At 43.7% G+C, this 21,611-nt stretch overlaps 4 protein-coding genes across 11 annotated transcripts in view; 2 read left to right on the top strand and 2 right to left on the bottom strand.

The window, feature by feature from the left end:
- LOC119406937 (heat shock factor protein) overlaps positions 1-4,649 on the bottom strand; it is an 84,451-nt gene extending 79,802 nt beyond the window's left edge. For 6 of the 7 annotated variants that reach the window (XM_037673745.2, XM_049419209.1, XM_037673762.2 and 3 more), the window contains exons 1-2: positions 4,375-4,649; positions 2,852-2,960 (exon numbers count right to left, since the gene is read on the bottom strand). In XM_037673745.2, coding sequence (XP_037529673.1) covers positions 2,852-2,960; positions 4,375-4,479 — 214 coding nt within the window. In that variant the 5' untranslated portion in view covers positions 4,480-4,649. Of the gene's footprint in view, positions 1-2,851; positions 2,961-4,374 lie in introns of those variants that run through there. The other variant, XM_037673772.2, reaches the window with a different exon arrangement.
- Positions 1-21,611, top strand: part of LOC119407071 (uncharacterized protein C18orf19 homolog B) — a 579,856-nt gene that overhangs the window by 73,283 nt on the left and 484,962 nt on the right. The window lies entirely within an intron of this gene.
- On the top strand, positions 7,865-12,139 carry LOC119406991 (WASH complex subunit 4). The gene has a single exon (XM_037673817.2). The coding sequence runs from the start codon at positions 8,449-8,451 to the stop codon at positions 11,896-11,898; it is 3,450 nt and encodes a 1,149-aa protein (XP_037529745.1). The 5' UTR covers positions 7,865-8,448; the 3' UTR covers positions 11,899-12,139.
- The window catches only part of LOC119407002 (inactive peptidyl-prolyl cis-trans isomerase FKBP6), a 208,166-nt gene continuing 206,986 nt past the window's right edge, over positions 20,432-21,611 (bottom strand). For both annotated transcript variants that reach the window (XM_049419242.1, XM_037673828.2), the window contains exon 7: positions 20,432-20,828. In XM_049419242.1, the coding sequence (XP_049275199.1) occupies positions 20,561-20,828 (268 nt within the window). In that variant the 3' untranslated portion in view covers positions 20,432-20,560. The remainder of the gene's footprint in view (positions 20,829-21,611) is intronic.

The raw sequence follows: 21,611 nt of genomic DNA on the forward strand, positions 1-21,611 counted from the left end.
GTTCTTTAATGAAGTCATTCGATGATTACTAAAAAAGTGTTGCAGGGCCCCTTTAAGGTTTCACCTATCATTTTTCTTTCCACTGCTCACTGCGTTGTCCTGAATTTAAGTTGAACCCTTTTTGTAAGCTTCCAGGTTGCTGCGCTGTAGGTAAGTACTGGTACGATGCAGCTGTTATATACTTTTCTCTTGAAAGATTCTGGTAAACTACCATCCATGATCTGAGAATTTGTGCCACATGTGCTCAACCCCATTCTTATTCTTCTAGTTACTTTAGTCTGATGGCTCGAATCTGTGGTCACTACCTGCCCTAAGTAGACGTATTCCTCTACCACTTCCAGTGCCTTGCAACCTATTGGAAAGCATAGTTCTCTTCCGAGATTGTTGAATATTAACGCGATAGCGTTAAAGAGCTCGTATCGCAGAAATTCCGCCGTCGGCGTCGGCACCGTTGGTTGTGAGCGAAAAATCATCTTGTCCGTGACCGAAAAATCGAAAAAGCTGCAAATAAAATAAATAATAAAAATGTTGGGTCCGAGTGAGAATCGTACCCAGGCCGTCTGTGTGGCAAGCAGGTGTTCTACCACACAGCCACGCCTCTGCTTGGAGCTGCACTGAAAATAACTTTCATGCTTCCCGAAAATATGCGTCCTGTGTACAGGTGTCACAGTACGAGATGTAATATCGCAGTAATATTGCGTGGTACAAGCGTACATTGCCATCGGGCGTCACATCATGTCAATATCATAATGACTTGGTGGTTTAAAGACAGCCACCCATTACAGAAGGCACACGCATTACTGCGCGTATTACCTTAAGACCACGTAGTGGGTGCATCGCAACTTCGAAAACGTTTCTCGCGCATAATTGCCCCTGGTTTAAAGCATGCTACCCATTACATGAGGCACACACCTTAGTGCGCGCGTTCTGTTAAACACTCGTAATGTTCAAAGTGCGCACTAGGGGCAGGATATCGCTATCGCGTTCAACTCTTAAAGGCGAAGCTTAAGCGTCCCCCAATTTTTTACTTTAGTTTGATGCATAGTGATTTTCAGACCAACCATTCTGCTTTTCCTGTCCAATTCAGTAAGCATTCTTTGCAATTTGTCTACTGAGTTCCTCAGTGAGGCAATGTCATCAATGAATCGCAGGTTACTAAGGTACCCTCGTTGAACTATTATCCCTAACTGTTCCCAATTCAGGGCTCTGAAAACCTCCTGTAAGCATGCAGTCAACAGCATTGGAGAGAATGTATTTCCCTGCCTTACACCTTTATTGCCTAACAAGCACTTTATCACTTTCTTTATGGAGGACTATGGTGGTTGTGGAGCTGCTGTAGATTTCTTCCAGTATTCTTATATATGTATATTCTTACACCCCAATTCTATGATGCCTGCATGACTATAGAGATTTCAACTGAATTAAATGCTTTCTTGCAATCGATAAGCGCCATATACATTATATTGTACGCATTTCTCTGTCACCTGATTGATAGTGTGAATATGATCAATCGTCGAGTAGCCTGCCCAAAATCCTGCTTGGTCCTTTGGTTTAATGAATTCTGATGTGACCCTAATTCGATTAGCTATTACCTTCGTAAATAGCTTGCAGGCTACAGACAGTAAGCTGATCGGCCTGTAATGTTCAAGTCCTTGATATCCCCTTTTTTATGGATTAAGATGATGATAGCATTCTTCCAATATTGTGGTACGCTCACAGTAAAGACACACTTTGTATACAGGGTAGCCAGTTTTTTAACGCAATTTTTCCACCGTCTTTCAACAGACCTGATGTTACCTGATCCACACCAGCGGCCTTGCCCCTTTGCATTCCCTCCAAGGTATTCTTTACCTCCCGTCCAGGGGCGTAGCCAGAAATTTTTTCGGGGGGGGGGTTCAACCATACTTTATGTATGTTCGTGCGTTTGTATGTGCGCGTGTATATATACGCAAGCAAAATTGAAAAATTTCGGGGGGGGGTTTGAACCCCCCCAACCCCCCCCTTGGCTACACCCCTGCTCCCGTCGTCACTGGTGGGATGTCCGACTCCTCTTGGCTAGTACTTCTTAGATTACTGGCCTAGTTTTCCCGGCTACTGTACAGATCTCTGTAGAACTCCTCAGCTACTTTCACGATCTTATCCATATTGGTAGTGACATCGCCTTCCTCATCTCTTAGTGCATATATCTGGATTTTGCCTGTGCCCAGGTTTCTCTTCGCCGCTTTTAGGCTTCGTCCATTCTTTAGAGCATGTTCAATTCTCTCCATATTATACATACTTATGTTGGCTACCTTACGCCTACATGCAAAGGTATAATATGGAGAGAATCACTTCATTATATTCATTATAAAGAAGTGTGTATTTTGGAGGCCACAGCAGGCAATACAGTAGTAAACAAAGACGGCATTGTGCAGTTCACAAGTTGCTTTTAAAAAATTGACCATTTCCTGCCACCATTTTTCCTTTCTTTAGATATTGTTTCACCTACTTATAAACCTGCAATTTTTATGCCTGTCTATTTCTGTTGGCTGCCTGCTGTGGTATCTCTCTCCACAAGTTCAATAAAGTTTAGTATGCTGCACTGCTTTAAGTGCAGTTGTGGTGTTTTGTTTCCTACGCTCATTTTTTTCCCTCGTTCCTTCTTTGCTTGGTTATTCCTTTTTTGCTGCATACTTGCTAGCTCGATCCCCAACATGGGTATGAGCCACGTTTTGAGGCCAGCACATGTGAACAGTGGTCATGTCCATGATGAGAGCTTCTTGTTGTTGCAGTAGATCAGGGGAATCACTGAAGTCTTAATTTTTTCATTGCCCTAAAGTATGAATGAATCCTTTTTAAAACAGATACTTACACATATTCAGCTGCCTGATCAAGCTTGCCATGTTGTTGTGCTTGAAGTAGAGAGGCAGAAGTTCCTTGGCAAACTGCGTCTGATTGTGTATGATGAAGCTCTGTCCATTCTATTAACAAATAAAAAAGGTGAAAACTGAAGTTCGGCCAATTTAACTAACTTATCACAAGCATATTTGAAGAAAGTGCGAAAAAATCACAACACAGAGAAACAAAGGGGACAGGATTATGCGCTTAGTTTCTCCGTGTTGCATTTTTTTTTGCGCTTTCGAGTAAGAACTTGCACCAACTCGCCCAACTGTCCCTGTTAATCACAAGCATACAGCATGGCAGCAGGTGATAAAGGAGTGCATAACCTCTACCATTCAAATGTCAAACAGAAACCATAGGCAAAATGTTACTTTAATGGTAATGCGCTTATGTAAACAGCATGCGCTTTGAGAAATGAGCTGATGGATCGCAGAATATATTTTTAAGTATTAAGTAGCACAAGATCGTACTTTCTGTGAAGTAACTTTCTTTTTATTTCATAAACAATGCCAACTGCTCAGTTTACGGCTATGCAAGCGGGTCACCGATGAGGAAACGGCCGTGAGTTGCTAAACAAGACATTGTTGACTACGTCAATTAATACATCAAGGACATAGACGTACAGTTGCACTCAATATGACTTACAACAAGCGAGCGTGTGGCCTCATTACTTCAAAGATTGCGCATGGCTTCAACTTGCGCTCATTTCCTCAACTAAACAATATTTTTTCATTTAGGACCATCCCCAAAGAGAGAACACTAATTAGTTGTGGAAATGAGGGCATGTTCAAGCCATGCGCAATCTTTGAAGTAGTGAGGCCACGCACTCCCCTGTTGCAAGTCATATTGCGTGCGACTGTACGTACACAGGGAGGGGGCAAGCGAAGTATAACAAAAGTCTGTAGAATTACAAGACGCACTGCGTGAAAGAAAATGACTGTGTAGACCAAGTGTTCAAAAAAAAAAAAAAGAAAACAGCTTTTGGGTAGCTCACGAGACACAACGGCATTAATTTGGAAGCGCGAAAAAGCGAGCAGCAAAGTAAGGCCAGAATGGATGCTGCTGCTCGATTAAATCGCACTGCCAGATGGCCGCAGCTGCTAATCAAGGCTTTACGTAACAGGTGTACGATTCGGAACACTGTTTACTACACTCCAGGCAATAAGCGGAACGTGGAAAAAGAAAAATAACTGTAGTGGTCGACATCGTTAAATTATCAAAGGCATTTCGTAGTGGTTATGCACGCCTTGCAGTGCATCTGACGACTAGAAATTTACATGATTGGTAACTACGAGCGCCGTCCAATTGCCAGCAAGTGTCATTTTCACAGTCATGTGGGCGGAGCTGAAATTCGCCTTCACGCCGTGGTCGCTGTGGTGGTTCACCGCGGTGCCAGATAGACCGGCAGCACGAAAAGGCTAAACAAATGCTGTTTTGTAACGAAGTACACACTAGCCTAGCCCTAACCGATCAAGAGGGACGAGCGCGACGTACCGAGCTCCAGCTGATCAGGTCGTTGCATTTCTCGTCTTCGACAAGCTTCCATAGTTTAACTAAAAATGCAGGGACGTTACTAACGCCAACTTCCGTAGTATGCATCGCAAACGCGTAACGTACTTAAGATAACAATGTTACTATTCCGTGAAATGTGACCATCGTCGTCACAGGCAGAGCTAGGGGACAGAAATGAAAAAGATTAAATAAAAAAAAAAGGTTGCGCTGTCTGCCGCACAGCCCACCTCCTGCCGCCAATACAACAGATTCGGCCATGCTGCTGCCAAACATGGTTGCTAGCAGCGATGCCCTTTTCACGTGTGAGTCATCAGCAGGCCAGCAGGCTTCCAATCGGAAACGTCACCTTTAATAGGCTTCTAGACAGCTTCGGTAGTTCAAGATTTTTTCTTATGTTCGATTTTTGTGCTGTTTGGTTTTGTACCGCCTACTTCATTGTTAATCCTGCACTTGTGCGCTTGTATTATCGTTCAGGTATGTTCAGGTGAGGACAAGTGAGGTCGAAACATCATCATCATCAATCAAGAAGAATACCCGATTACAATCTGTGGCAGTGTCCAAAGCGCCGGCTCCCGCGTGGGCCTTTTGCCGTGAACTCCCGCGCCGCGCCGCTGCTGCGCCGGACCCGTGGGCTTTCCGCGCTCGGGAAGCGCGCGGAAAGCGAGGGGCGTCTGCTATGCGCTGTAGTTTTTTGCGCCGCGTTTCCACACAGGGCACTTGAAGTCTACTTAACTTTTGTAATGTGGTGCTGAATGAAGCTTATCCATCTTTAAGCGTTGTGTTAGTGCTGGGGCAACAACAGAATGCAAAAAAGCATGTGGCAAACGGCATCAGCGTGGCCTAGTTCCGGTCACAGAGTTCGAGAACGTTGGTGCGGGTGTAAAAACGCGCAAAACGGACATGCACAAGCAAAGAACGAAAAGAAAACCCCTATTCGCACCAGTAATCGGGCAATAGCACCACGCATGCACGAATTAAGAGTAATAAAAAAAGTAAATTGCACGCGCAGTCAGCTGAAATACTTGCGCGCAGTGACTTCACGAGCTTTTTACTCATAGTCGCCACTGGTTTGCTAGCCATATGCACACCGCTTTATTTGACAATTCATTAGCCTCCACAAGCTCTTTATCATGTACGGAGCACACCGGGAAGGCGCAAGGGGAACAAAAAAAAAGATAAAAAAGAGTAGAGACGGCCATACGACCGCAATGCTGTTGGCTTATTTTTGTTTCTGAGGTAGCTTACAACAAGGCTCACCGTGCGCAAACATTTGAAAGAAAAGCAATGCCAGGCAAACTAACCCTATTCCACAAGTTTTTGCATAAAAGACGTAATATAGAAAAGGCTTTACAAATTACAAATATCCAGATATCATGAAACAAAGTTGCAAACGCCCCCATTCTTGCTGTACAAGCTGCCTGAACGAAAGTACGGTAAGAAAAAAAAAAAAAAATATATATATATATATATATATATATATATATATATATATATATATATATATATATATATATATATATATATATATATATATATATTATCGCATGTTGCATTGGATCGCTGAACGTCAGTATGAAACGTTCACGCGAGATGCGTGCCTTGCTTCAAGTCTTCACCATACGAAATGAAAACAGTTTCAAACAACTCATTCTCAACTTCAGATGTTTTCACGGTTCTCGGAGGTGAGCGTTCGCCCGGTTCAGAGACTTTACGAAAAGATGTGGATTAGTTACATAAAATACAATTGTTTCTGCGGCAGTTGAGTGCGCACCAACAGGGCACCCGACAGCAATTTCCCGCTTTTTTCCTGATGACCTCAATATAGCGTCCACCACAATTTCGTGCTGAAGCTCCGGAGTACTTAAATAGCAAGTCTGCTCATCTCTTGGATAAATAAATATAAAGAAATGACCAGACGGGTAAAGCAAGCCCGCAGACGCGTGCAATCAGCTGCTCTGTACTGAGAATCACGTTTGTTTTCGGGCGATCGCTCGTAACATGAAGTGAGGCATACACAATGTTGCACTGTTATCGTTTCATTTGTCTTTTTTTTTTTAACTCTAAATCCTTAGATGCCTCATCAAACACAAAATTGACCGTCGGCGTCCCGCGTAGCCAACACGAGTGATGCACAAAATCATCACGCGATGACGTCGACAAAACTTGTGACGTCACTATTACGTCATTCAACGCGACGTCATATGATGACGCCATCACATGACATGGTCGCTTTCCATTGCCTCCGTGACTGGCCCCCGATGTAGGCAATGTAAAAGCAGGTAAGGTGGAGAAAGCTTGCAATGCCTTTGATCCTGTCGGCATTCCGAAACCACGTTATGTGCAGAAAGCTTTCGGAGAGGGGCGAGGGAGGATCAACGCATCGACTGACGAAAAAGATGGCTTTCGTTTTCGAGTCATCTCAGGCGAATGCATAAGGGACCATGCTTTTTTTTTTTTTTTTCATGCAATTTTTTCGCATACATTTTACCTATGCGCTCAGCTCTTCAAAATGTATGGTTAAGTCTAACATGTTGACATCAATATTGGTGACCACCACGTTTTTTTTATACCCTGATGGAAACAAATCGTCAGACCACGCATCGTCAGAATTATTTCTGGCAACAGAAAGCGGGTTTGCGCGCCACACACCATATTACTATTGTTAGTCGTTGCACAAATGGCAAGCATGTCAAGACCCATGACCTATCGGTCGTGTTGGGCATACATACACTCGTGCCCCTCCGTGCAAATTTTCGTGTATACCAAGTGAACGAGACGCGCGTTACGCGAGTAATTATTTACTTTTGGTACCGCGGCCACGCCTACAGATTCGGCTTCGCATGAAATGGCTTGAAACAGCAGAGCGCCTGAGGCAGCCTTGAAAGACAAATCGAATGCACGAAATAAAAGATAGGACATGAAGGGTGCAAACGCGTTAGCATGCATGAGCTAGTTACTACGTGCATATCTGCTACGTTCTCCTGGTTATCTCCAGTTTATTCTCTCCTGCAGCAAGTTTACGTTCGTCATTCCACACGAAAGTAAGTTAAGCGCCTTTTTTCACGATAAAGTGCGTGCAGGATGCGTTCCTCAAACAGCCGCGGAAGTGTGGACCAATGCGGTGACAAACCAGCTGAAAGGATATATACAAAATCCCCGTTTCACAACATACAAACTAACAAACGCGTTCTCTGTGTGATGAGTCGTTGTAGTATTATGTTGCAGTGACACAGTATTAAATATTACCCAAATTTCCGCGATTTTAGCTAATAGCGGCCAAGATATCACGCGCGTAGCAGACGCTCGCCGCTTTGACGCGGCTTCCGCCGCGGAGAAAGCCCACGGGTCCGGCACGGCAGCGCCGCGGCGCGGGAGTTCACCGCAAAAGGCCCTCGCTTCTCCCATGTATTCGCGCGGCGCTTTGGACACTCCCCTTATTCTAGGTCACTCTACTGTGGCGTCTGTGAATACCTGTGGGAAAACAGAGCATCAAGCGAGGACATGAACCACGGCCCCCGCTCCTTGGGAGGAACGTCATTGCGGCAAAAGAGATAAGGGTAGGGCGTTTCGACAGAGACCACCTACTACTGACTGGCTGATGCAAGGCCACAAGGCTGATGCTCTGTGCGCCGACGCCATCTCGCACCGTGCAATCTAGTGGCTACAGTGGCCACAGCGCTACTACAGCGGCTACAGTCGTCACATGCCACCGTCTACCATGGGCGATAACGCGTCCACAAAGTTACACTGCAGGAGCCTGTTCTGCAACTGAAGCTAGTGTATAACCAAGTCCTGTTAACGCTTCCTCCTCGCACCCAGCTGCGGACTTTCACTGTAATTGTGCTGGGACTATTCGTTCATGTTTCTTGCGTGCCAGCGCTGCGGCATTCGTGCGACCGAAGTCGGGAGGCGTCACCGGTGGGGCCACTTGCCGACGTCGCTGTGATGTGAGCAGCAATTCTTGCACTGCGGACTGAACTGCAAGGACGCACGATATTTTTTTCCCTTTGGGGAAATCAACCTCGAGTATCGAGAAGCATCCCTCTCTACCGAACAATGGCTGGAGAGCGCTGGGACAAAGATATCGACGAGGGAGTCGTCCGAATAGTAGGGCAGCTACAACTGCGTAAATATGGCAAATTCATGGAAGACCTGACCACTGAATTTAAGAATATTGAACAGTCGCTAGACGAGGGAATCACCGAAGCATGGGACATAGACTCGGACCTGATTGCGCTGCACTGGGTGCCTTACGAGAACACTACTCTCCTGGAGCTTATTTCTACTGACAACAAGGTCCTCAACAAAGTGATGACTGTTCTCGCAGCCTTGTGTTCAGAAATGAAGCAGCTCTGTCACGAAGCGAAGTCTAGATTCCACGATGCTCTCCTGTTTTACGGAGAAGGAAGTCTATCCAGCAACAGCGTGCCTGACGGCGAGGCGCAGGTCGCTGTAGGCAGAATGATCGGCCTAATGCAAGATCTGTCTTGTCACGTAAGCCGGTGCTACTTAGTTGCAAAAAATGTCATTCAGCAAATGTCTGCGCTTTATGATAGGAGTAAGACATCTTGCGTTATCGATGTGACAGATGTGCACTTCCAGACAGTTTTTGAGCACTTGGGTGAAATGCTCGCGTCGCTCGTGACCCTTGACGAGGTTGTGCAAGCACAAGGGGGCCTCCGTGAGCACTGGACGCTTTACAGAAGGATGCTCAAGTCTGTACATAACAACTGTGCAAAGTTCAGTGTCGTACCAGAAGACATGAAAGCACTGGACAAATTGATGGCAGATTTGGAGTACAAGCTCTTGCAAGGTCGCATTTTCATGGGCTGCGTAGAGCAAGGCTTTGATGACAATACCCTTTGCGTGGCCAAAAATGGTGCTTTTGCTGAGGAGTTTGCACTCAACATACGCAATTGGTTTGCACAAGTCGATGCCAAACTCGGTGAAACAAACGAAATGGATAAACGCAAGCAGCTTATTGGAATATATGCACTGTATGTTCTTTACTACTACATTTACAGAAACATTGACAAGAAGTTTTTCAAAGCTTTGTGGGATGTTTACAAGAAGGTGCCTGCAGTGCATATTTTGGGCAACATTCTGTGGTTTCCAGACCAGTTCTTGTTGCTACAGATGCCTCAGGTTATGCGCTCGTTGGACAAGAAAGCACAAGATTCTGTGAAAACACAGCGGCTTGGCTACCTTCAACAGAAATCTGCAGCGCTGTCAAGAGATGTTCAGGCACTCCATGTACAGGTTTCCTCTTGGCTTCTCCGCATGGAGTCAGTTTTCCAAAAGGATACAGACAAACTGCTTGAGGACCTGAATCGCCGTAGTTCTCTCTTGCTTCAGGGCATCTACTTGACATGGTACATCTCTCATCAGGTAAAAACTCTGATGAACTTGCATGTGGCATTGAACAAGCCTATGACAAAGTCATCTGTTCTGCAACTTTGCAAGATGATTGAGATGATGAAAGCCATTGAAAGCATGTTCCATCAGCAAACACTGAAAATATGTGATTCTGTCACCCACATTGTGCAGCATTTGACCTATGTTGCCCTATTTGCTGTAAGTAATGCCAAAAAAAGGCTCATTTCTGACAAGAAGTACAGTGAACGCAGGCTAGATGTTCTCTCCGCACTTGTGCTTGTTGAGAAGTGCCTGAGTGGCCCAGCTACAAAGGAAAGGCGACTGATCATCCACCTCGCCATTGCTGTTGGAGTACAGATGAAATGTTTCAAGGATGAAGAAATTGCCTCCTTTTATTCTGTGATGCGAAAGCTCGATTTGATTGGTGAGCTACATGAGAAACTTCAAGAAGGGGCTGATGGGAGCTTTTTGTACTGGCACAGAGTTGTATTTCCCATCTTTCTGGATGATGTATATGAAAGTGCCGTGGACGGTCATCGCATTCACTATGTTGTTGCTGCATTGAAGGACACTGCCAAAGCAATTAAAACCACAAAGCATGACTCAGATCCCCAGGCTATCCTGAATAACTTTAGAGAAGAAATATATGGACAATTCAAGGAACACATCTTGGACAAACTCTGCAAGGACGTGGAAACAGATTTGCGTCTGCAGACGCACTGCCACCTTCAACTCGATGACCGAAACCCATTCCGTGTGGGTTTGAAGGACTATGCCCAAATCTTGCATATAAGACCCATAAGACTGTTTGGCCAGGTCATCAATGTCAAGGCATATGTGGAGCACTACCTTGACAAAACTTTTTACAACCTGACAACCGTGGCACTTCATGACTGGAAAACTTACGGCGAGATGCGCAGCATGGCACGGCAGAAATATGGATTGACTACTGTTGAAGACCACCTTCCTAGCCAGACTTTAGAACAAGGTCTGGATGTGCTCGAGATTATGCGCAACATCCACATTTTTGTCTCTCGCTACTACTACAACTTGAACAACCAGATTTTTGTGGAACGCACCAGCAACAATAAGCATCTGAACACAATCAACATTCGGCATATTGCCAATTCCATTCGTACACATGGCATAGGCATCATGAACACAACAGTCAACTTTACATACCAGTTTCTGCGAAAGAAGTTCTACATTTTTTCCCAATTTTTGTATGATGAACACATCAAGTCTCGACTCATCAAAGACCTAAGGCACTTCCGAGAACTCCGGAGCCAGAGTGACCCAAAGTATCCGTTTGACCGTGCAGAGAAGTTCAACCGTGGCATCCGCAAGCTGGGCCTTACACCCGATGGTGAAAGCTTTCTCGACCAGTTTCGCACTCTTGTGAGCCAGGTGGGCAATGCAATGGGCTATGTACGCATGATCCGATCAGGTGGGCTGCACTGCTGCAGCAATGCTATCCAGTTCGTTCCCGACCTGGAGTATGTAGCTAACTTTGAAGCGCTGTCTCGTGAAGCACTGCTGGAGGATGATTGCACAGAAGCAGCCCGCAGGCTGGACGCGGTTGTGGCAAGCTTAGCCAAAAATTTCTCTGAGGGAAGTGAGTACTTTCGCTTGCTGGTTGATGTCTTCTCTCCCACTTTCCGGGATCCCAGCAACATGCACCTGAGAAACTTCTTTGTTATTCTCCCACCACTGACCCTCAACTATGTTGAGCATGCAGTCTCCTGCAAGGAGAGAATGAGTCGCAAGAACAAAGTCGGGGCAGCATTCACTGATGATGGCTTTGCCATGGGTGTGGCATACATATTGAAGCTGCTGGACCAGTACCAAGACTTTGACTCACTGCACTGGTTTCAGTCGGTGTCTGAGAAGTTCCAAAAAGACACTGCTCAAGTCAGGGAGCAAAAGAAAGAAGCAGCTGGCAAAGAAGATGAAAAACTGCAGCAAGCGATGTCGCTAACAGGAAAGCGCCTGGATACTTACCGGCACGAGTTTGACCTTCTCAACTATTCCTTGAGCAGCGCACGCATCTTCTTCCGTGCAGACTTGACTGCAGAAGAAGAAAAACAAGAAAAGACTGATGGCACAATGACTTGTGAACAGCAAGGCTAACCTTCATGGCCAGTGTCATGTCCACTTGAAGGCTGCATATTGCAGTTGCAGAATGAGAGCACAGCTGTTGAATTGACCCTTTCAAGTGAACTGGTTCTAATCAGCTATCTAGTCTTTTTGAGGGAGCACAACGTTGGTTCTGTAAATATGTTGTTAAGAAGTCTGTCAAAATGTTGCTTGAATCAAGTACGCAATGCCACAACTTAAGAATTATTGTGATTAAAGAGAGAGTTTTCATACATCTGTTAGCCTTGTCACATATTTTGCCTGCCAAGGCACCCACCAAGGTCCAGTGGTTAGCTGAGGTTGTTTACTATTACACTGCACTTTTTGTTTGTTGTTGAGTAGGAGGAGCTGTTTTTTTTTCTTTTTATTCAAAAATAACAGGCCTCATGGGAGGCATTGAGTAAGGGGGTAATACAACAAGAAATATATACATTGCAAGTAAGCTTTGTACAGTATCAACCATAGGTCGGCAAACTCATGAGTCTACTCAGACTCGCGAGACGCTGAGTGAGTCCGGGTGAGTAACGTTTTTGTGAGTCTGAGTCCGAGTGAGTTCCGTTGGGAAAAATTTTGGTGAGTCTGAGTCCGGTTGAGGAAAATTTTGGTGAGTGCGAGTCCGAGTGAGCCCTAAGGGCAAAATATATTGCATGAGTGAGCCTGAGTGAGCTCCACATTTTTTTGCTGACCTATGGTCTTATCTACTCAAGTTCAGCATCACTATCATCCTTATGTCAGCTCACGTTTATACTCGCGTATACTCCCACATAATTCAATGCACTACCGTTCATACGTCAGCTCAATATTTATTGATCAGAGGCATGAGTTGAGGAGGGAGAAGGGGAGGAGGTGCCTTGACCTCCCCCCCCCCCCCCCCGCAAACCTTTTCACGGAAAGTTACTGATCAAAATATCACGTGCGAGTCATCTCTTTCAATAAAAACGTCCTTATTGAACTGCAAACTCAGGTAACTCTTCTTTGAAGGTACGAGATCAAAATGCACCAAGTAGCGCACCGATTATGCGAGATATTGGCGTTAAAGAGCATTGACATTATGGTCAAAAAAGGCTAATTATAGGCTAGCGGACTCATGAGTCGACTCACTCAGACTCGGATCGAGCCGTGAGTCCGGGTGAAATATATTTTGGTGAGTCTGAGTCCGGTTGAGAAAAATTATAGTGAGTCTGAGTCCGAGTGAGTCCGGATGAGGAAATGTTTGGCGAGTTTTGAGTCCGAGTGAGCCCTAAGGGTAAGATATGTTTCGTGAGTGAGTCTGAGTGAGCTCCACATTTTTTGCCAACCTATGGTATCAACACATACCAGCATTCCACTGGGAAAAGAAATACCATAAGAAAGCGGAACAGTTGAGTAGTAATGCATTGTCTTAATGAGGCAGTGAAAAATTCTGCAGATCCCCCGCCTTGTGGGAATCTGTTTATTGCGAAGCAGTCAGCCAGTAGTTCTGTGCTGTAGTTTCTGGCTAGCGTTGTGAGGTGAACCTGTGTGTTTTTGTAAATGGAGACGTGTGCACATATTGGGCTTACCAGGCACGCTGACTACACTCTCGTTTAACCCTTTACAAGTTCATATATATTTTTCACACGACAACAGAAAATATGCCTGCGGAATATCTAAATAACGTGCTTAGAAATAGTATGAAGCAATTTTCAACAAAATACGACCATTTTTTTGAGAAAAAAGTGAGACCTATGTGTCCGATTGACCCATGACGTATCTTTGAAAAAGTGGGACAACACCTGTCGCATTGTCTCATGAGTGCACCAAGCCGTAATTCTTCGCCAAATTTCTTGCACGAAAACGCTCGAAGCAAGTGGTAAAGAGGGGCACTTCGGAAACTTAAAAAAAAAAATTCTGGTGCGATTCGTTTCTAGTTGTGGTACACAATGTGCGCCTGCGCCTGTTGTGCTGTGCCAGCGGCTCTGTCTGACCTTTTCGCATACACCAACTGTTTTAGCTCCTTTCTGTCTCTTCTGTTGACGTAGATAAGAACGACCACCTCAGTTATGCCTAAATTTGCACCCATATATAATATTGCAGCTATGAATCAAGGCGAGCCACATCAATATGGTGTCACCGAATGCACTGAATCCTGTAAATGCATTCATGAACTCCATCCAGGTCTGAGGTATTGGCTTTTCTCTTGAGCTTTGCATATCTGTGTTCTCTTTCGCTTCCCGACTCTCTAGAGAATTGATTTCGTCATTCCTTGCTTTTGGGCCTCCATTTCAGGAACAATGTCTTAGCCACAGCTTTTAGTCTCATTGCCACTGGTACCGCAGTGGTAAAACAGGAAAAAAATGAATTTCAGGGCCTTCATCGTCATGAAGCGTTCTTTTGACGTAATAATGTCCATTGAACTTGAAAAAATATTTATGCGTGCTTGTTATGTAGTTGGGCTCGGCAAGGAACTGCTTCATTTTTCTTTCAAGTGCGCTTTGACACGATTGTTGGTCGATATACTGCTCCAATTCTGAAACAAAATCTATAGTTCTCTGCTAGAACTACTTATCTCGAAATTCAGAAAAGGAGAAACATACCATAAATCTAGAATTTTAGCTATCTTGCATGGAATGGAACAGCAGTTTTAAAAAATTTCTACAGAACAAAACAAATTTAGACTCATTGTATCACCGATACCATATATCGTAAACATATGAAATATTTTTTCTTGGTTTCCTGAATGTTTCTCACCCATGGCAGCAGAATATCATAGAGCTGATGGCGACACACAGTGGCAGAGGAAGCTTTTATTGAAGAAGAAAAGTGGACAGATTCGTACCATTATCCCTCAAAGGGTTAAATGGTAACTTATGATTTGACGTAGTATCGGCACTCACGTTAGAGAACGCACGTCTGTGTAATAGAAACAAAGTGCACGCTACGGTGTGACAATGCAAATATCATATGTAACTTTTGTTAGCGTATTCCTCCAGGATCGAGCAACGCTTGAATGTAGCTTGGTGAATATTAGAAATACAAATGTAATGTTCATTAGACTGCTATAAAAGCGGAGCCAACACTGGAACCACAATTGATGTTAACCTGACATGACGCCTGTATCATAGGAGTACATATGTAGTGTTTATTGCTTTGTTATAAAATTAGATAACCACCACTACAACCACAATTGACGTTGCACCGACATTATGCCTGCATAGGGTCTTTTTCCAAAGCAGTTTCTAGACCTGGCGTGGCTCTGTGGAAGAATACCTGACTGCGACACAGAATGCTTGGTTTGGGTTCGATTCCTGCTGGGATTTAATTTCTATTCTTTGCAATCAGGTCTCTACTGCCGGTGTGTTTTTCTTAACGCTATCGCATTTAAATTGCCAATGTCTGTCCTCACCGTTCCTGGGTAGACATAAACTGCCAATCACCTGTGGCGCATACCCGTATACTGCAGCCTGTGGTATAAGGGTATGTGCCACACGTGTCTGGAGGAAAAGGTTTGACGACATACGCGACAGGATTTTCACATTCGTGTTATGACCAGACAGTCATATTCGTCAAACACTTAACTTCGCATAGCAATTTCGGTCTACACCAAGTTAAGGAGGCAATCACGAGAGCACCGAGAGGTAGGCGGCTAGATAGATAGATAGATACGTAGATAGAAACGCTTAAAGTGCTTTAGGTTTGCTAAGAAACGCTTTGCATTTAAAACAAGAGAAATTTGTACACTGGAACATTACGCAACATCAATACAAGTTTGCAGAAATAGCCAAGTGGGCCATGTTTGTGGATGGAAGAGTTCAGTGCAGGCAAAAAGAGCAGGTAACTACGAAAACACCGTAAATTAGCACTTTGAACAGTAATCCTCGACATAACCACAGGTCATCACCATCACTGCTTTACACTGAAGTTGTGCAATGCATCACTTTGCACACTTTATCAATACCTTTGGTTGTGAATAAGAAATATGAAAGAATGACACTGTCATGGTGCACTGCTCTAACTTTATGCAACATGGTAACTTGCCATGTGCAATTTCTGTACTATATTAACCACAAAAATGTAACAGCATGGTCGTCACCAATGTAAAATGCCTCAACCCCTCCAGACACCAATCTTCTCTACTGTGTCGCGCATATTTCGATAATTTTGCATCTCTAACCTTAGGTGTGTTATGCATGCAACACACCTTAAACATTACAGATACTACAAATACAGAATTTGAGCCTGTAGATAACGCGTGTACCGATTACTACGTGTCACTGCAAGATGTCATAATAAGAGAATGGCGAAATTGTCTTTCTCGTCAACTAGAGCACTAGTTATGTTCTTTTAAAGAAAGGTTGACATCTAGTGTTTGTAGAAAGCAGATTGCTTACTCAGGCTGTCAATTTTTTTTTATAAGAATTGTTGAATATTTCAAATTCAACAAACACAACTATAAAGTTTCCAACTCTGCTGCCCAATCAGCAACAAAAAGCAGTATCTCAACACACTGGAGACCACACATAATACATCTAAACCAGGCAAAACATGTATTGTACACCTGCCTGAAATATGCCACTAACTAGAGAGTATACTTAGATTTAGGTGCACGTTAAAGAACCCCAGGTGGTCGAAATTTCCGGAGCCCTCCACTACGGCGTCTCTCATAATCATGTCGTGGTTTTGGGACGTTAAACCCCAGATATTATTGTTATTATTAACTAGAGAGTATGACTTTCGCAAAACTATGGTAAACAAATTCACTTAAGCTGTAAATACATATCAGTCTGTACAGCCGTAGATTTATGAGTGCTTTTTTTTTTACCTTACCCATTCTTGGCAATTTTTGTAAAAATTCACTAGAATTTCTCTTTCTCAAGTGCAACACATTTCATTCAGAGGTTTATCTCATGAAAGCCACCTCAATTTGCATGTTAGGCCATGACGGCGTCAGCTGTAGATGTTCTCTGGTCAAGGTTCGCATAAATGAAATCCTCAACAGGTTCACACCAAGAACATAATCATCTTAAAAGTGGCATACCAAGTGACGGTGCACCAAATGAATACATTAGTTGGCAAAGCCCAAGAAAAAATAAGTCAGGTGGACATCGCCCTCCTGAACCAGGCTTGCAACAAGATACCAGTGTGCAGCTTCTGAATGTTGTTCTGGCCTCAGTAAGTGGCTCATATTGTAGAAGCCTCTCGACCAGATTTTCGACTTTTTCCATTTTCACAAATGGTTCCACACCCTACTTGCCCAATAAAATATGATCAATCATTTCAGAATTTAATACAATTTTCTCCCTGCACTTTCACGCACGCAGCAAACTAGGTCCGCACAAAAGGATCACTTTAAGTCCTGCATGCAATATGGAGGAAATTCTAGAATTCAAATGCATTAATCCATCCTTCAGATTTTACAGTAATACCATGAACACAGATGCAGACCAAAACAAAGAAATATTCCAAGAGGTAGACAAATCAGTGAAAATTTCTGGCCGCTACCAGGTCAAAAAGATTTATTAGCACTCGCTGAATGCGCAGTGCAAGATATCACAGAAATTTGTCTGGCTAGAGATCACAAACTATCTACGATGCCAAAGTATGTACACATACTAAACTCATTAGTAGGCTTGTGCGAATAGTAAATTTTAGGTCCGAAGCAAATTCGAAGAGAATAGTGATTTGGTCGAAGCGAATTCGAATAGTTTATATCTTGTATTATAAAGAAAAATGAGCATATTTGTCATGACCCAACTAACCAGCACAATATTTTTAAAGTTGAAACAAGGCATATGCATATGCCATTACTTTTGGTTCAAAGGGAAGTGGGAGCAACTTTGAGTAATAGCAGGATTTGACATTCGGTAGAATGCAAGTGATAACCTGTAAAATATGTTACGTTTTAAAATTTACTATACTCAGAGCATATAAGCCAGTATAACAAGCTTTTAAACTTAAAAAATGATGAATCGATGTGAGGGTAATACTACAGTAAAACCTCATTAATTCGAACTCCGTTATTTCGAAATCCTGCATAATTAGAAGGATTTCCTTGGCCCCGTATTTTGCAATGTAAGTTTGAGTGGATAATTTGAAGCGGCGGTCAGTACCAGCACGGTTAATTCGAAAACTTTGGGTGCCGTGTGCCAATTCCTCGATCCCGATTTAGCCGCAAATCCGCAGAAACGATGGTCCTTAGGAGCCACAAGGCAATACACTGTAGCGATACTAATGAGTGACAAGTGAAGCATCCCAGCCTCGCTGCTACCAGCGCAAGAAAAAAAACTAAACAAAAGGCGGTCTCGTGGTCAGCCGAAATGTGCGCCTGCGGAAAAGACGTGCTTCACTACAATACAGCTGTGACACGCGGGCAGCATGACGCATGCTTCTCTCAACGTCAGCGCGTCATGATTTACCCATTCTTTCTGGGACAATAGAGAAATTAATAAAGGGCGGTCTGACGGAATTTGCGATGTATGCGAACCTCCGAATGGCGGTTGTTCCGGCAATTTGCGCACTTGCACTGCTGGCGGAGTACTTGCCTGCAACGCCTATTTCGAAAACTCAGTTCGAAAACTTTAATGATCATCTTTTTTACCCAGAACATATCGCGAATTCCGTCACACTGGTCATTATTAAATTCGTTATTTTACCAGAAAGAATGGGCGAATGGTCGAATCATGACGCGGTGACGCTGCGAGGAGCAGGTGACATGATGCCCGCGTGTCACCACTGTGTTGCAATGAAGCACGTCTTTTTTTCTGCAGGCGCACATTTCAGTTGACCACGATGCCGGTTTTTTTATTGCGATAGCAATTATATGGACAGTCTCGGCTGGAAAATGTCCGTCCCCGTCGCCGTCATGCACCGTATATGTATAAGTATGTATATATAGATAAAAGCCCCAAAGAAAAATAATTCAGAAAAATGCTTCCGAAGCGCGGAATCGAACCAGGGACCTCTTGCTCCGCAGCGAGTGGCGCTAGCCACTACGCCACGGAACGCAGGTCCTCCGCATAGCTAACGGCGAGCGTTATATACACACCCTTTGCCGCTGGACGGACTCAGAGATGGCCGGCGCTCATAACCGTTTCTTCATTACCAGCGAGATGGCGCTAGGAGCGCGACGAGCGCATTTAAAAGTCGTCGGCGAGCTCGCTCGCTTCTTCTTATATTTGCGCAAGGAGAACCTTGGCCTTCCGCTGTGTGCTCGCGCGGTTTTCTCGTGGTGAGGGCAAGAGGGATGTTTCAAGCTTTAACCGTGATGTCCGCGCTCATGTTACGGAGCGCCGCTAAACGACGCCGCTAAACGAACAAACAGAAGATGAGCGCGAACTATCAAGTGTCACAGCTCGACACTTGAAGCACGCTAGTTTCCTTCGCTGCTTTGGCCGCCTTTGCAACAGGAGCGCTGTTCAAACTGAGAGTATCCATTGGCGAGCCTCACTTCGTATAGCATTAGTTTCTTGCTATCGCATTCATTGCTTCGCCCTTGCGGCGAAAACTGTGATTTTTTCCTTCCTCTTTTTTTTTTCCTGCGCTGGCAGCAGCGAGGCCCGCCGTTTCCCCGGTTTAGCGACAAAATTAGGACCGGGTATTGCTGGAAAACATAACCCTTGGAGCCGACAACTATCAGGCACAGCAAACGACCACCTCGGATTACTTCCAGTAATTTAAAGTTCCTTGCATCCCGCTTTTTGTATGTTTAGTTAATCCGAAAACCCTCTTAATTATAAGATTTTTCACAGTCCCAGTGACTTTTAACTAACGAGGTTTTACTGTATGTTCATTTAAACTTGGCTTCGCGGCAGTGCGGATTTCTCCTGGAAAGGTGTATTCACGGTACAGCACACCTCCACTGCAGTGAAACCACCTTTACAGGGGACTACACGCGGTTTATATGTCTATTCGTTCATTTCGAATACTTCGAAATTTCCTAGAATTTAAATTCGTTTTGAAGCGAATTCGAATACTGTAATATTCGTTCGAATATTCGAAGTGCTCGAATATTCGCACAAGCCTACTCATTAGCAACTGCAGAATCCTTTCTTAGCACATATGCAATGCGACTGCATTAAAGCTTCGTCAATATCAATGAATTGGTCTGAACACAACTGCTCTAGCTTTGTTACACTGTTATCAAATGCTGAAACATTAAAATGGCACAAAGTGACAAAGAAGGCCCATGCAGAATACTCTGAGGGCTTTGCAGGTGACAATTTCTACTGGTAATATGCTCACCTTACTGGGGCAGTCGCATTATTAATGGGATGTTTAGCAGGGGGTAGGGCAAACAAATTATTGTAACAGTGAAAATGCAGGAACATCAATCGGCAAACGAATTCTGCAGACATTCGCAAAACTGATTCTTCAGCTTCAGTCCCAAGGTTGCCCTTGTAGCTTTGTGCCCTTTCTTCAACAGTCATCAAATCAGAATTTTAATGTTCACGTGCTCTGCAGACTTCTTCAAGCCACACAGCTTAGACACACTTTGACTGCAACTAATTAACTTCTTGAATTATTAGAGTGTAGACACTGCTTGCAGGCAACAGCAAGTGACAATTACAAATGACTGAAAGAGCTTTATTCGTCTCTCTAGAAAACACGCATTAAATAAAGCCAGCTTTCTTGTGACGAAATAAGGGGGAAAAGCGTGCAAATGTGCAACAAAACCATCATAAAATAGTAGAGCATGAACTTATTCAATGGACACTTTTACACCTTCCTCTGGCAAGTCCTCACATTTTAGCCCCAAACTTCTTGAAACAGCACGAATATAATCAAAATGTGCTTCGCTGAATCCAGCTGTGAAGGTTATAGGAGTGCTAGATGGCAATTGCTTGAACTTTTCCAGGCGCTCACGAATGCTGTTTTTCATCTTTGGGGTCACACCAGATTTCTCCATAGCAACAATACGCTTTGCCTCATCTTCTGCAGTGCTACTTTTCCCAGTATTAAACATTCTCCTGTCAAACAGAGAAAAAGAAAAACGTGTAAACTTAGCTGCCAAAAAGGTTTTGAGAATACACATGATGTCTTACACATTCAAATGCAGGCAACTTACACAGCAATTCATTTGATTAGTCAATTAGTTCTCAAGTTAATTAAAATTCTCCCTATGTTGCTTATAGAAATGGAAACAACTGAACAGCAAAAAAAATTATTATGTATTAACCCTTTAAGTGCTTTAGACAAGCCTAGCTCATCAGCCTAATACTGGTAAATACTCAACAAGCCAAGCTTGTCCACAACAAGAATCCTGTTTTAAATGAAATTTGGATCAATATAGGTTTCCTGCCACTTCATAAATGGTTACACAATATCAGTACTTAAAAGACTCATTTATTGCTGTCTTGGACTATTATATGAGCGCCAGCATTTTCCAATGCTTGAAGACAGATTTTTTTTTGTCTATGTTTTATTATACAGATGCAGCACTTTGCAAGCACTCAAATACGCATTATTGAAACTGCACGAATGTTGTTTTGCAGAATAGTTGATATTGAAGAACTGTAAAATAAAGCATTTCTTTGTTTCTGACTGTACCGTTTATCGCAATGACAAATACACACACACATTATACAACGAAAACACACACTGGTTGTCTCAGTGAAGACGTAAAATGTTGTCAAAATAAGAATTATCACAGAATATAGCAGCATCCCTCGGCAGCTGTGGCATCTACACTATGCTGTCGACACAGTATGTATTCTTTGGTATACGCACAACAGGGTTAGAATGCACGCACT

Source organism: Rhipicephalus sanguineus, chromosome 1 (assembly GCF_013339695.2).
Source record: "Rhipicephalus sanguineus isolate Rsan-2018 chromosome 1, BIME_Rsan_1.4, whole genome shotgun sequence".
Lineage (NCBI taxonomy): Eukaryota > Metazoa > Arthropoda > Arachnida > Ixodida > Ixodidae > Rhipicephalus > Rhipicephalus sanguineus.

What these genes read in the sequence shown, in the direction of transcription:
- LOC119406991 (XM_037673817.2), top strand. Translation starts at nt 8,449, where the DNA reads ATGGCTGGAGAGCGCTGGGACAAAGATATCGACGAGGGAGTCGTCCGA.